The sequence below is a fragment of the Ixodes scapularis genome, unplaced genomic scaffold (genome assembly GCF_016920785.2).
Source record: "Ixodes scapularis isolate PalLabHiFi unplaced genomic scaffold, ASM1692078v2 PGA_scaffold3__209_contigs__length_174095766, whole genome shotgun sequence".
In the NCBI taxonomy this organism is placed as follows: Eukaryota; Metazoa; Arthropoda; class Arachnida; order Ixodida; family Ixodidae; genus Ixodes; species Ixodes scapularis.
Window position 1 is genome coordinate 71970264 of NW_024609868.1, and position 16111 is coordinate 71986374.

General features: G+C 45.2%; 1 protein-coding gene across 1 annotated transcript; it reads right to left on the bottom strand.

Annotated features, from left to right (window-relative positions):
- Positions 1-485: 485 nt before the first annotated feature.
- LOC120847759 (cholesterol 7-desaturase nvd-like) lies at positions 486-14385 on the bottom strand. Its single transcript, XM_040219622.3, has 5 exons — positions 14338-14385; positions 13110-13233; positions 4106-4294; positions 2207-2802; positions 486-650 (listed from the first exon to the last, which is right to left on the bottom strand). Exons 1-5 carry the CDS (start codon positions 14383-14385, stop codon positions 486-488), a joined length of 1122 nt encoding a protein of 373 aa, XP_040075556.3.
- Between the last annotated feature and the right edge of the window lie 1726 nt (positions 14386-16111).

A 16111-nucleotide genomic window follows, 5' to 3' on the forward strand; every position in this document is an offset into this window, starting at 1 on the left:
GCTACGCGGGTTGTCACTCAATGCGGCTTACGGTCGAAGAACCTACTGGCACGCATCGATAGGATACGGATATTGATCAGTGTCAAAACCTGATTCTATCCTATCCTAATTTAGTCTAAGATGGAGCCTCTTTTGGTAAACTGCTTTTGTTAATTTTAGGTAATGCTTGTAGCATTGTTTAGGCGCAGCTGCGAGCTCGTGGCTTTAAGTATTTCCCGAATGGAGAACTTGGCGAAGCAAAATATATGCAGATAGCTGTCACCTCGCGTATGATTAGCATAATGTGTTACACTATCTCCTCTCAGTGGGAAGTTATTCGATAGTTGGCTAAATTGAAATTTTACGATGTCTTCTGAGAGCTCAATCCGTTACCTTATCGGAGATAAGATAGAGCCACTTTGCAAACTTGTAGGGCGAAGAAGGGATGATATACTGGACAATCTAATAATTGAAAATCCATTATTTTTTCATTAGAAATAATTTGGTCACCACTCGTAAGTACGATCCCGCATGTCTCTCCATGTGGGGCTGCTCGCACTAAAGAATTGAGAGTACCACTTCCGGAACTCGATCACTGTCCGATCGTCCTTCTGCCACGGTGGTTTAGTCTGCATCGCCTTGTGGTTCCAAAACAGCATGTCTCTTTCGAACTGAAAAGAAAATTAACCGCATTATTTTTTTTCACGCTGCACATTGAATAAAATATCGAATAAATAGTACGAAAGGAGTTTTAGCTTTTTCTGCTAAACTAAAGTTGCTCTAAATAGTTCCACTTAGTAGTTTCACATATACACGTTAAAAGATTGCATATAAATATAGGGGATAACGTGTCGATAATAACTTGAAGAAACACTCGAATTAGTAGCTATAATACATGATATAAGAATCGTGTACACAACCAAAAGAAATAACTCCTGAAAGAAACGCGAAAAAACCTCTCGCAGTCTTCCAGATTCATGGTATTGTATTTGGCCATTTAAAGCCTATGCAGACGAGTTGGTTAGAAAGTACTAGAAACTGAGGCATGAGGCATAAAAGAAAAAAATAAAGGACAACACAACACGACAGTAGAACTCTCACATTGAGATTTTGACTCTCATTTTTGGTGATTTTATGTTTTGAAATGTTGTCCGTTATTTCCTTTTACCTTCTCTCAAGGTCTAGCTTAGGATGGTGTCCATGTGTGCCTACAATCATCCCAGTTTGAAATGTTGGATAAGGAAGTCATATTTTCTCTTAAATATAATTTCTCTATACACTATTCCAACAATCACCTTTTCGTTGTCACCTCTGTCTATTGAGATATGAGTATCAGTTTAAGCAGAAGGAATAGAACTCTTCTGCTAAATGTCGTATGCCAGTGCGTGCGTTGAAAGTTCAGTAACGTATAATACGCCCTCGTTGGGCCAGTCATACGCCTCTCTCTCTCGACCCGTAATCACTATCCCAGCCATACCCACGTGCCGAGACCCGAGTCCAGTGATAGGAGTGAGGCGGTTGATTGTTCCGGCGGCCACGTAGTTCCCACCGCAGTCCCAGCTTAAGGGCGAACGGAGTATAATATATAGATAACAAACGTCAATCCGGACTTTTCTGTTTGTATTCAGTGATTCTGTATTTCAACCAAGCAATAGTGTGTGTGTGTTTGTGGAAAGGGGGGGACTGCAACTACGATTGCCTAAGTTCGCATTGTAAAAGTATGTCTATTCCAGGGTGTAAGATATACAGGTGGAGAAACGGCCCATAGAAGCCTACCGCAGCGCCGTGACCGGATTGTGTACTCGTCTGCTTGCGGGTACCCCAGATTTGCGACAGATGGCGCTGCGACGAGAGGAAAAAAATTGGAATCGGATTTGCATGGAACTTTATGAGAGAGTGCGCTAAATAAACCAAAAGCATGACAGTCCACCATTGAAAATCCACGAGAAACCATCTCAGTCAGTTTAGCCGGTCGACACCGGTCGCCCACCCGGAGTGAGAGTTCGCGGTGCTCCACATAGATTGCGCCACAAAAAATAGAAAACCGAGGGGTTTACAATCGGGTCGCTCATTTGGCTCTTGTTTCCCCACCTGTCTATCTTACACCCTGGTCTATCCTTTGTGATGCGGCGCTTACATTGTAGGGGGTGAAGAAGTCATAATATTCTACTTTACCCGCAAATTAAATTGTGGGATTTAAAGAGTTGATGTTGCTATTGACACTTACCGAGTTAACATAACCTTTAGTTGAAATGGAACGGAAGAGCCAAGTCGTGTTCGGCTCAAAGTGAATCCTGTGCACAACCCGAACTTGAAAAGGCCCTTCCGGAGTCACCGATACAACAGTCACCTGCACACCAAATTTACACTCGAGGCGAACCATCAGCAACCCTGGCCCATGCAGCCTGAGGTAGGTGCGATTCCTCAGGAAGGCCGGACACCTGCCCAGCACCAAAATGTCCGCGTCGATGTCCACGTTACACTTGTGGTCCTCGGTGTACCATTTGGGCGTCCAGATATGGGTCAGGAATCGTCCCCATTTGGTGTCGCCGGCGTTCTTCGAGAACTCCTCCTTCGAGACGAACAGGTTTGGACCGTGAAAGTAGCGGAAGTGCGTCAGGTCCGATTCGTTCTCAGCGAGGTCTCGGATGTGGCAGGTGAGTTTCTCTTCGTAGCGTCGAAACATTTTCCATTCCCCGTTGGTGATCTGCGGCACGTCTTCCAGCTTCCACGACGGTTCTTCTCCGTCGGCGTGGAACCATAGGAATACGTGTCCCAGGAGCTCTTCGGTCTGCCACTTCTTTAGCGTCACAAACTCGGGAACTGGAATTGACGAGAGAGGAACTATAAACTATGTGTGCTTTATTTCAAGAAGAAGCAGTCATTGCCGTTAATAAACCCAGCGGAAACCAACGCTACATTTGGGTGTTAAGAAGCACACAATCTACGTCGTGACATCGGATCCCTGTATAAGCAGAATTTTTGGAATAGCATAAATTTGGCTTCAGCGGAGCTGCGTGTTCATCTAAAGGCGTAATGTAAATATGTAAAAAAGCTGTCAAAAATATAATGCGTATGTGTGTTAGTGTGTGTGTTCGTGTGTGTGTCACTTAAATAACACGACACACTTTAAAGTCACGTAAGACCTACGAATGAAGGTGTGAAAGGCACCTTCGATACCAAGAAACTGAAACCTAGCGAGATTTTTGGTACCCTCTGACGTTCTTCACATGTTTTCAGTTTTAAGTGAGCTGTAGAATATTCTCAGTAGTGGTTTTTATGACCACAACCTGGGTGAAAAGCGTCTTGTGCTTTTACAAAATAAAATTTAAGCACAAAATTCTCCACTCGCCAGCAAAGGGCTTACGATCAGAAACTTGCCCTGGAACAACAATTTTTAAAAACCAACCTGGCACTAACCGTTTTTTTTTTTTTTCATCTATGATTCCTTTGTCAAAGTAACTTATGTTTATATTATATTGCTGGTAGCGCGTCTTGACTGCGAATAAATGTCTAGTCTTCGCCAATTTTAAAAGTAACGCAAACAGACAGTCATCGTATGGCTTCCAACTTCTGATACAAATTCCTTGTTGAGAAGTAGGTTGTTTCTAAAACTTAAAACTACAGACGAAATTCATATTATATATGAAAATAAACGGGTGTTTAGAAACAAATGCGAAACCATAGCTATCATAAGAAGCGAAGAGAGGACAAAAATGAAAATTTAATAAAGCTAAATGATTACGTCGCAGTGGAATATACTGCCACGTCTCGTACATCACAGTGGCTCTTCAGCTGAGTTACGTGGCACAAAAGACAATGTACTATACATTTTATAGCCCGCCGATTGCATTAATCTTAAACCTAACTGCCAATTCTTCAAATATTAACTCTAAAGTATTGTTGTCCATGTCTTTATTGGTCGACTACGTTATGGTGTACGGTACTCGACGGCAAGTCGTCTCCGGAAAGACTTTGTATTGTTTTCTGGGTTAAGCATGAAGCAAGGCGAGCTCCCAACACCATGTCCACGTTGTGGTAATGAAGGCCTAGTTCAGTTATGGGGCTACAATTCAAATTATTTCCCAACACATTTGGCATTGCCAAAACCAACAGAACAGCTCACTTTTAGCAGCGTACGGTACGTGCTTGCAGACCCCATTTGAGCTGTCGAACCTCCAGCCATGGAAGGGGCACTCGATACAGCCGTCCACAATGCGGCCCATGACTCCAAGATGGGCTCCCAGGTGGGGACAGTATGCATCCATAACATGGGCGGTTCCATCCTTGGTGCGAAAGGCCACAAGCTCCAATCCTGTGAAACCGTAAAGCACGTTTCCTTGTTCCAGGCAGGATTTCTTAGCTTCGAGTCTCAGAGCAACTATCGCTGATATTTAGCATAGTTGCAACATGTCGGAAGCTCGTTACGACTCAATGACAAATGCTGCACGAACCTGATTGATATAATGAGCGATCGACGTTAAGGAGGATCACACATGGCACATTCCGAAATGTTGAAAGTGTTGCTGCTGAGTGGGTAAGAATATCCTTTTGAGCTATTACTTTAAGCGCATCAGTCTGCTGGTTTATTGTAGTGTAGCTTAGTTGTTTGCAGTAAAATGAATAGGTGGGCTAGTTGGTATTTGCTGAGACGCATAGATTAAGGCACCCTAATTCTCATAGAATATTGAAAGTATTGTTATCTGTTTTTCCATGGCGCAAGTGGTGTTGCGATGCGATATAATGCGATGTACCTTTTAAAAGTATACTCAAAGATATTCTGTAGATGCTACGTGAGGAGTCGGTTTCATTTACGGGCAGCATTGCGGTGCATTCCGTTTTATTGCGAGGAATGCAACACTTTCATGAAATCAGTTAAATTATAATTCCTACAACTGCTGTGAACTTGGGGCTATCAATATTACCGTGAACAGTACCGTTCGTCATTTGGCTGAGCAGGAATTACACATGTTAAAAAAAAAACTCGTGTTCAACACTAAAAGAACACTTAAAAAGTTCCTGAAACCGCTAGACAACCGTTAACTTTAAGACACAGGCCGAGAAGGATATTTAGACACTATTTACTGCTGTAATTAGTCTAAAACAACACAAAAACTCCTTTCAGGTTCATGCAGTAGACTTAAATGGAAGCACTCCAGAGTGCTTCCATGCACAGTCCACTGCATAGTTTTACTCTTACTGGTTGTGTTGTCTAGCCCTACGTGCCGAAGCAGATGTTCATACGTAGTCCAGATTCCAGTGATTCATAACCAGCGGTCCCACTCAAGGCCACTTCCGGTAATCGCGCATACCCAGCGCCCCTCAAGCCGGATGGCGACAACTGAAGGTGTGAAAAATAAAAAGGCTAAAAAGAATCTTAATAAAATTATTTGAGTGCGTTAATGCTCATATTTTTCGAAAATATAATAATCTAGGCTATAATAATAAACCGATATGGAAATGAAAAGTTTAGCAGTGACCGTTAGCTTTAGAAGTTAATTGCCCTAACCGAAGCCATGTTTTTAAACGTCGCCCGTCGCATTGTCGGCGTTGTCGGTGTTGCTGTTCTGCGAATGTATCTTTTCAAGTACTGTATATTTCCCTTTCGGTTTGATCCTCGCTTGGTGTTTTAATGTCACGTCAGTTACGGGATCACGCTATGAATGTGTTCTAAATGGACCTCCTCAGGCAAGAGGCAAACATTTCTTAAAGTGTTCGTGCTCTCTGTGCGTCAGGCATGGCACGATCGTCTTCTGTTCAACGCAGCGTATTTGAGCCGGTTAATTTCTCAGGCGTGTGCACGTCGGACGTGACTTGTAAAACGATCGAACGTAATGAATTGCTTGTTCACGCTTAATGATTTCGCAACCTCCAAGCATCGATGGTTTCACACCACTTCATATCGTGGCAAAGACGCTAATCAGGAGCAAACCTGGAGTTTGCTGATCTGCATAAAAAAGAAGTTGGCATCAAAATATAAACATATATAAAAAACGTAACACTTTAAAAAGTTAATTTGCCAGTCATTATATATTGGCGAAACAGCCTAAGCAAGTTGACTGGGTACATTGAACATAATTTTGAATTGACTAGTCAGATGGACGTACCTCGAAGGGAATTAACGATATGTACCTCTAAAAAATGGATTGCTCGAACATGCAGTTTTTTGTTCTCAAACCTGTCTTCTCTCTCTCCTCGGGATACCTTGTGGGTACGACAGCATCCGGCACCTGTCGTTCAACATGCGTAGAGCCTCCCGTCAAGCTCCAGACATACTTTATCTCCGCTCGGCACGTCATACGGTAAGACCCACAGTACTTCTCTAATTTAAAAGTATAAGGTGTGCCTCACTTCGTCGATTCACAGTAAGCTGTTACTTTCTTGTTCCGGTACGACGGTTCCTCAGAGAATTAAAGAGAATACCGCGAGGGCGACAGACATGTGGAGGCAAGCTGTAAGGGCCGGGCACCCGAGACAAAGACCGTCAGTAACCAGGGGGATAAGGTGAGAAAACTACATAAGGCAGCTCATCATCTGGGCCGCAAGAAGAAAATCATAGACCCTATGCTGGGAAAATTGTGGACCTCCGTCCTTAAGTGGCATGAGCATTTTCTGGTCATATTCGTACATGAGCTGAACTGTTACTGGAACTAGTTCGACTCATCCTCCCGCAGCTTGCAAGGCGTTATCAAATCTACGGCACCATCGAGCCAACCGGAACATTTGACTGAGGGACGTGACAACATATTGTGGGAGTATACTCCACTGCGTAGAGCTCTCACACACCTTGCTTCGTTGCTCTGAATAGCTCGAAAGGGCGGCAGCAGTTTTTAGTTGTAAAATGAGGCTGAAACACTGTGGCTGTAGTGTGGCCACTGAAATTGACAGTGCAGCATAACAATGCTCATGAGGGTTCTAGCGTCTATCCTATGATATCTTATGCAATTAGGAATGTCGCAGCCACAAGTGATCACTTGACAATAATCTACAGCTCGTCATATGACAAACTGCGTAAATAATTGGGTAAGTGCAGTAGCGGCAGTTCTGCATATCTGGGAAAAAACAGTGGCTGGGAGGACTTTCTTCTTCATTACCATCTGTCTCAGTCAGGGCTGTCTTGAAAACCCCTTTCAAGTCATTAGCCAGAAAGAGAGTTTCTGGTATACCACTGACACACAGTAATTTACGGCATCTATGAGACACTAGAGAAGGAAAACATTATGCAGTTGCAACCAGCGAACCAGGTTGCAGACTGTGAGAACGACTTAAATCAAGTCCTGCTTTTTACGAGGGGTCTCTCAGCATTTGGCATGCAAAGTGTGGAGCAGTTATGGCGATTGGAACTTCAGGCTCCTGAATATTGCTATTGTTGCCATCAGCACGACAACCACGGCTGGTTGTCGTATGCCTCGTTCTGTAGTCACCGGAAGATAACAATAACCAGTTGCTTCCATCATGTTGTGCCATGGCGAGTTCATTTCATTCGCACTGGCACCGTTCCAGTTCTCTCCCAAATGCATCGCACTCGCGGAGTGTCGCACGGAGAACTGGCCTCAAATAAACTTGCCAAATGCACCGAGTCCAGACTGATGTTGTCGCCATCTATGTTGTAGAAAGAGTACCGACCTCAAACCGAAACTAGCGCCTTTCTCTTCGACGTGATGGGTGGGAATGCGAGAGTGCAGTCGCTACCTATAAACGTTGGTCGCTGCAACCTGTAGTTCTTATTGGCGATGGCTTCAGGCAACTGGGTTGTCGTAGATATATTTACAAACGGCGTAAAGTTCCGCAACCAGCTGACTACAAAGCAGCTGGTTACGATCTTTCAATTCGTATAATCGCTTACACTGGAAAAACTGATGATGTTGTCCGCGCAGAAGCTTGATCCGTTTGAGCAGGATATTATGCGTGAACCACTGAAAGGGTATGACTTAAAACTAGTCTGTTGGAATATCCAGCAAAACGTTTCGTGGGACTTTCAATTTCGATCATGGTTACAGGGGAATCAGAATTTAGCCTTGGTGAGGGCGTCGAGAACGAGAGCTTTCTCAAACAAAATACGACGTGGCAAGATAGCTGACGTCGGTATATGTTAAACTTCCAAGCCTCGGGTAAAGTTGCAATGTTTAGCTTTCTCAGGTGCTTATTGGGCGGTCAGGTTTCTGCTGAGGGAGATTTTTTGACAAATGTTAAAAGTTTCTCCCGGTGGTGACATGACAATGGTGACAAAAATCTCAGGAACCGCTGATGCGTTTCTTCTGAGCATTTCTTTACACACTCGTATATTTTAGCGTCCGTGCGACAACAGAGCGATTAAAAACTTGTAAATAAAGCACGGGTTGTCAACTGCTTCTTTCATAAAATTCCAGACGCTCACAATTCAAGGTCGCGTTTGTTTCCGTTGCCCCCGGAACGCGAGTTTTACCAGAAAATCTAATTTTTTTCCTTTCAGTTCCGCTGTACAAATGACACGCCGTAGCGCACGAACCCTCGTCGTCTGCTCCCGATCCTCGCCGGACCGAGGCGCACGCTCGATTTTCTAGGTGCAGCGAGTGCGTGCACGCATGGGTTGTCGGCGCTGAAACGAGCTCGGAGAGTGCACGCACTCGTGGACTGCCAGCAGAAACAAACCCGCTTTATGCTGTGAGTGGGCACGCGTGGGTCCGAGTGCCATCAAACGAACTCGCTATTAGCCAGTGGTCAAGAGCAAGACTATGTCTCTCTTGAGCTTGGACAAAGTGTTCTTTAATTCGTTTTCTCAAAACACCTTTGACACGTAATGGCTCACATAACCTAGCCCAGTGAACACCCTACCTGTTAGTAGTGTTCCCAGTTTGTGCTAAATCACGAAAAGAGCCCTTGCAAAATGAGGTAGTCATGTGAAAAATTAGTTTTTTTAATTCCTCATACCGGAGATTCCCTCTGTAGGAGTTTGGATAGAAGCAAGCTGTGGTCTGTGCTGTGAAAAGCCTTTCTGAAGTTTAACTGGACTATATTGCACGGAGTTTGGTTGTCGCGGCTGGTGCTGAGTGCATGGGTGACAGCTGCAAGGGCCGATTCCCAGCTCCTGCCGGGGCGGAAACCGCATTGGTGGGGGCCAAGGAAGTTCGATAGCTCAAGGTGGGCTAAGAGTCGCTTTTTAATGACTCTCCTTCGTTCGGCAAACGATGAAGGTTATGGAGATTGGTCGGTATGAATGATTGTCAGACTTGAGGGAAAACCGTGTCCCTTTTTGAGGGGCGTTACTGACGCAAATTTTCAGGCTTTAGGAACAGAGCTGTGGGAGAAAAGAATTGTTGAAGAGGCGAGTGAGGACGGGGGAGATACGGCCAGCACAGAATTTAAGCAATGCGGGGGGGGGGGGGGGGGGGGAGGGTGCCGTCTGGTGCAGGGCGTTGAGAGGAGTTAACACCGGCAAGGGCTTCGTTGGTTTCACTTTGAAGAATGGACTGACAGGGTTGTGGGTTGGGTAGGACAAAGGTTAGGTGTTGTAGGGTCGACTAACGCTGCGGCCAGAAAAAAGTGGTAAAATAAGAGCTCTGCTATGTCGTCAAGATTGGAATAGGGCCTGCAGTGGATGTGTGAAGACCGGCGCACGTTGAATATTTTTTGTTGATAGTGAAAACAAGCCCAAGAGTTGGGGCGGACAGGTTGCTTTTGCTTCTACTTTGTGTAGGTAATCGTTATGGGAGAAATGGATGAGATGCTTGACTTCGGTACGTGCTTGGTGGGCTTGGTTAAGATGAGTAGAATTTAGAGTTTTTCGCGCTTTCTTGAATAGCCAGTGTTTCCGCCGGATTAAGGGTGCAGTCTCCTTTGTCATCCATGGAAGGCTGCCGCGCCTCTTGTTGATCCTTCAGGTGGACACAATTGTGCTGAATAGCTGATATGTCGAGCGAGAGGTCGTAGGCCTCGTCTGCCGATGGGTGATCAAACACCATGGACCAGGCAGCGAGGTGGGTGAGCTGATTGAGATGAGGGGAAACCGGTTTTTTATAACTGCTGGAACGCTTTGGCTTGACGACCTCGCTTAAGGGCTGAGCAATGGATATTGGTGAGGAGAGCGCTGTGATCACTGAGTGGTAGGCAAGATTTGACTGTGCAGCGGTGGGATAAGGTTGGATTATTAATGACGGCGAGGTCGAGGAATGTAGTGGTGCCGTTTCGACATATGTAGGATGGCGCGTGACGAAGCTCGGCGAGGCCAGCAGTTTCCAGTACGTCTAACAGCATGTCATGAAGTGGGACAGACGAAGAGTGCAAAAAACCTGCTGGGGTCGATGCGCTTTAGGCTCTCTTCGAGGAGGCCGCACGATTGTTCACGGAGGTAGGGTGGGCAATAGGTAGACCCCAGAAGAAGCTTTCCATGTTCGCAAAAGACCTCGACGAAGATGGCTTCTAGACCCGGAGGGGTGAGGTGGTTGCGACGTTGGCATGACAGGTGTTTTAACACGGCAAGGACCCCGCCGCCCCCAGTTGAGGGGCGGTCTTGCTGGAATAAAGAGAATTTTGTGAGATCTATTAATTGCCCATTAATTACCCACCAAAGACTGAAGCGTCCAGCCATGTCTCGTGCACAGCGAATATTGTATTCAGAAAAGATTACTTCAGTGCTTTAATGTCAGGTAGCTTGTTCTTTAGGAAGGAAGCATTGAAAAACCAAACGTGATTGGAGTCTGCAAACTCCAATCACGCATTTCTCGCACGACAACTACGCCGAACGCGGAGTTGTCGTGCGAACGGTGAACGCTGCCGATGTCAATCGCCGGAGGCGGGTCGGAGAGCTGCTTGCTAGAGCTGGTGATGATGGTGGGGTCTGCAGGGGCTCCGTGCTGCTTGGGGGATGGGAAGAGGTTATCGGCCTGGGGTGGGAGCTAATATGGCGCACAAAGCCACTCAGTTGATAGCCAGAAGAGGCGTCTATACAAAGCGAGAGATACATCATCGGATTTCCGGTGGAGCCCCAAATCACAAACGTCGCATTGGAGAGCGGAGACATTGCGTACAGTTTGAAGGTACATCACCAGTGATCAGCAACAGCAGGATTAGGTGAGGCTTATGGCGAGGGTGACGAGTGAAGAATGCTCAATCAGAAGGTCGCTTTCATGGACGGCAATGTTTGATGGTGGTGCTGCAGTCAGAAAGTGGCATTCCATGTGCTTACGGTTTGTTGATGATAGGTGATATTTCTATCGAAGGGCCAGTAACCCCGTTAGGCAGATCAGAAGGCGGAGAGTTCTAATGGCCCGCCGTCATCTAACCTAAGCTCTAGACATTGTCCTGAAGAAATTGACTGGCTAGATCTAACATACCTCCTAGAAAACTGACCAGGTATGTCGAACGTTTATCTCGGGGGGAAAAGGACGGGCAGGTCTAAATCTCCTCCAAATACAGCTTTATTCTTAACCACATTAGCCTGTGGTTACTGTGAAATCTACCGGTTTGTAATCACCCTCGTTATGTGAAGCAATGCAGCGTCTGCGCAATGTTTTCTTTTTTTTGATGGTTTCCTGAATATTTGTTTTGAAATGACTTTACCGCGACTTTGCCTCGACCTGTTTAGACTATGTTTATTATATCTCCGGTTTATAATTTTTTATGCACATAGCTTGAAGCTAATATACAAACTGTTCATACTGCCGTGTCTGTTCGCTAACACCCGTCAACACCCGCATCATTGCATGTGCTGTTTGTAACGTTTTCGTATCAATTGTACTATGTAGAGCTAAAATAAACGGCTGCCTGCTTGAAATAACTCGTGTGAATAAATTACCTATGGTTGTCCTCCAGTGGTGCGCACGTCACAATAAAGCGAAGGCGCAACGCAAGCGGGCGCGAGAAGCCAGTAAACAAAATGGCATGGGGGCCGCCATTTTGAAAAACAAAACAATAAAAAGCAACCACAAAAGGTGGTTAGTTACCCCATCCGTAATGAGCGGCCGCTTTTACGAGTTGTAATAACTATTTGAGCAACTTTCGCTGTCTTTAAATTGTTTAAGTGTGACTATAATTTAGATTGTGTAAATAATATATTATGAGTTTAGTTCTACAATGTACTTTTATCCACACAAGTCCTTCGATCACGTGGCTTGCGATTACCACAGGCTTTTTCTGCAGTGGGCAAACCCTGTATAATAAAATGTGGTACCGATCTTTTGAGAAATATCTGATGGCAATTCAAAACATCAGAAACCAAAATCACATGCCTGTCAGAAGACTCTATTCTTTAGTAGAAGTATCTGACTCATCTGGCGTTGTCTGGAACTTTCAGTAAACAGCCTCGAAGTTTAAAACCCTTTAGCACTCATTTTTTCTAAAGTTTATCCCATAGTTGACTTCGCCCGGGTCGACTGACAGACTTGGAAAGAAAGTTCACACATGGACGCCAAAAATCAGTTCAAAATATAATTCAATGTTCGCCACGGTAATATCTCAATGGCGTCACAAGAAGCAAAAATAACGACCACTTGACTCGAACACCATAAAAATTAAGCTCTTTACAATTAACCAATGTAAACTAATGAATATAATAAACCGCCAGAAAAAAAAAAACGGTAATATAACTTAGGAGCCGCGTTAAATCCTGCCAACAGTGAAACGGCAATTTCCACCGCTAGACAAATTAGAAAACTGCGGAAAAGCCGCTAAATACTCAAAACTGCATAGAACCCGATGCAAACAATAAAGCTTTTGACTCGAAAATAAAACGTATAGGTTCATTAAATTCTAAATAGTATTCAATATTATTGTACTACCTCCGTTCATTCAAAATGCCTGCAGTGCTAATTGCTAAGTAAATATTTTACAACGTTTTGCTTAGAACCACCGAGAAGGGGTGCAAGGGACGAATGACCCAGAATGTCGGGGTTGCTTGGTTATATATCGTACGCTAGAAGGAAAGTTTTCAAAGATGCTCCTGTAGGGGCTACTAGGAATGATATACTTAACTGGGCCTACGACAGAAGCCGTAACTCTAGCATATGACGCTATAATTGATGACTCGCCACACTGAAAATTTCCATTTTAGGTATGACCCTGGCTTGCTCATAACATATCGCAATATTAAGCTTTCAGTACAAATGTTTTATTAAGATAATTGTGTTTCATCGGTTCAAAAGTATTGAGCTCACCCAGTACGTCCACCCGCTTGACCTCTTCAACGTGGAGATCTTCAGACTCCAGAATAGGAAACCATCCATTGGGATAGACCGGAGGATAATCATCCTTTAGAAATTTTCTGCGGATGGGATTAAGCTGCAAAACGTAACAAGTATAAGCTTTTCATAATAGATGATTTCATCTTGAATAGTTTGAAGAGTGCTGAAACAAAGCTTTACCATAATACGCTTTTAATAACACCAATATCGGAACGATATCTTAATTGGCGAGTTGCGGCGGATTAGCGAATTCTGCCAACGGTGTCTTCTGATACGACTGGCAACGCTCCGCCAGACCCATATTATATTCGTGCCATCCTTTTTTTTTCTTTTTTTTTATAACAGAAAGAGTATTTTGAGGGTCGCGAAGTCGTTTTTGCATGTATCTTAACGGGATACTTCAACGAAATTTGAAACATATCCATCGTGTTCAGAAATGGGTTGAATTGATCCACAATATTCGTAAATGACAATCCCACGTTTGTATCTTGAGCCTTGTGGCTCTATAATTTGTTATAAATGGCCCATTCTGGCAAGCGCTCGGAGAAGGCCCAGCTTAAAGCACGTGACATCCGACGCAATCGTGACGTAGGTCGTCTCGGGACGAGCGAAGCTATTGCGAGGCTGACGTCGAGAGGATGGCCTAGTCGTTCCAGCCACCAAAACGGCTGCTTTTGTAAGAATTTCGAGGGACGGGTTAATCTTCTATAATCTTGTAGAGGGACAATAGCGACGTCTGGGACGCACAAAAGTAATTCTATGGAAGAGGGGAGTTCCTCTTTCCCCTCTGTTCTCGTCGTGGCTGGAGCCGAGACAAACGTCGTCACTATCTGCCAAGATTCCTAGACGGGCATTACAAGCGAGGCGTTAACGACAACTACCAGGTGCTCTTTCTAATCGTTTAATTCGTTTTAATATTCCTTTTCGTGTATTTTTTTAACAAGATATTGGTGTGTCCGAGGTGATACTGCTCCTTTGGACACATATAAACCGTAAAAAAAGCGCCGAAATTTCGTTGTAGCACCCCTTTAAGTCTCGTTTACACATTTCCAACCGAGTAGTAGCGACTGAGGCAAAACCGGTCTTGTCTCAGTCGGTCCTACGCGGTTTCAGGTATGTGAACGGGCCTCAAGATACACGCAAAAACGTATAAGCCAATGCGGAAATTTGGTGGCAGCATTCGTAATAAAGTGGCGCTCACCAAAGATCCTACGTTGTTACTTCCTCTCACGATGTTATTGCGAACCATCCAGTAATAAATAATATTATTTTAAAACTGAGTACCACCGGTTTATGCTATGTAGCTTCCTGCCTGCGCTTCGCACCAATACTACGAAGCCGCTCTCAAAACAAACACATACATTTTTCTAAAAAGGAAAACTGTCCATCAGCCTCGGGCAGCGTATGTGCGCAGTCAGTCGACGATGCACACATGGTACAAATAGAAATGAAATAAAAAGTATTGTTGCCCAACGGGTTGCACTGAACGTGTAATTCTATAACTTTCTAGAGAAAGGAAACTCTGGAAGAGAACGCTTGTGTTCTTGGATATAAAGTAGAGTAACGATAACAAATTCCGCTAAGCGGTAACGTTATTCCCATATCATCAGATGTTTATGCGTTACCAGCTCTTGAGTACACACACACTCACACACACATATATACATATACATATACATATATAGAGTGTCTTTTGTTTTTTTAGAGCGCAGCTCTTAGGGGCCCGTTCCCGGCTTGAGCGGCGTCGGCGTCGCCGTTGGCGTCGCCGTTGGCGTCGCCGTCGGCGTCGCCGTTGGCGTCGCCGTCGGCGTCGGCGTAACCAAGGTCATCCCAAGGTCACGCGACCCCCAAGGTCACGTGACCCCTCCCAAGGTCATTTCAAGGTCACATGACCCCAAGATGACCCCACGTGACCCCCTGAAGGTCACGTGACCCATCTGAGGTCACGTGACCCCCGAGGTCACGTGATCTCCTCCCCAAGGTCACGTGACCCCTCCCAAGGTCATCTCAAGGTCACGTGACCCCAAGGTGACCCACACGTGACCCCCTGAAGGTCACGTGACCCCCGAGGTCACGTGGTCTCCTCCCCAAGGTCACGTGACCCCTCCAGGTCACGTGACCCCCAAGGTCACGTGACTGGAGGGGGTCACGTGACCCCCAAGGTCACGTGACCCCCTGAGGTCACGTGGGGGTCACCTTGGGGGACACGTGACCTTGCGGTGACCCCCACGTGACACCCAAGGTCACGTGACCCCCAGGTCACGCCTCCCCGAGGTCACGTGACCCCCCCCCCCCCCCGAGGTCACGTGACCCCCCCCAGAGCATATTAAAGAATGAGGGGAGAAGGAGGAGGAGAAGGAGGAGGGGTCTACCCTCCCCTCAGTACCCTTCACTCCTCCTCCTCAAGAGCTGCGCTCCAATTCGGCGTTACAGGGATTTGTAAACGGCTTTCACTTTTTTTTTTAAGCTTGACAGGCTTGTTTAAAAAAGCTGTGAAAGTTGCACTCATACGGCATGTGCAGGTGAGTTGTACGGCCAGGGAGACATAGTATAGGGGCTAATCGTAACTATCAGTCAGCTAAATAATTAAAATTTGTTCATGAACTTTTGAATGAATGAAAATAGACATATGGTTACAATTATAAACTTCCTGAGTGTCACCGAAAACCACTAAATCAGTAATTTTCAGAAAGACTTTGAGCGCGTGAGAAGCGTAGTAGTGCACTAATGTTACCACTCGTGAAGCAGGTACAAGGCTAGCGGTTTCGGAACGCCGATGATTAGATTATCATCGCGTTCTGCCACTGCTAGCTTTGCGCCTGCTGCACGAGTGGTAAATTTGGTGCGCCCCCAAATTTTCCACGAGTTTCAAGTTGTTCTACAATGAGTTCATTTAGTGGTTTCTGATGACGCTCAGTAAGTCTCTAATTGGAACCGTATGTTCATTTTCAATTATGAAAAAGTTAATTGACAAG

Excerpts from the sequence above, each read along its gene's own strand:
- LOC120847759 (XM_040219622.3), bottom strand. The coding sequence starts at position 14,385 with ATGGTTCGCAATAACATCGTGAGAGGAAGTAACAACGTAGGATCTTTG. Across the intron at positions 13,234-14,337 it reads GTAACAACGTAGGATCTTTG|CTTAATCCCATCCGCAGAAA; the intron begins GTGAGCGCCACT and ends TACGTTTTGCAG. Across the intron at positions 651-2,206 it reads CTAAAGGTTATGTTAACTCG|TTCGAAAGAGACATGCTGTT; the intron begins GTAAGTGTCAAT and ends TTTTCTTTTCAG.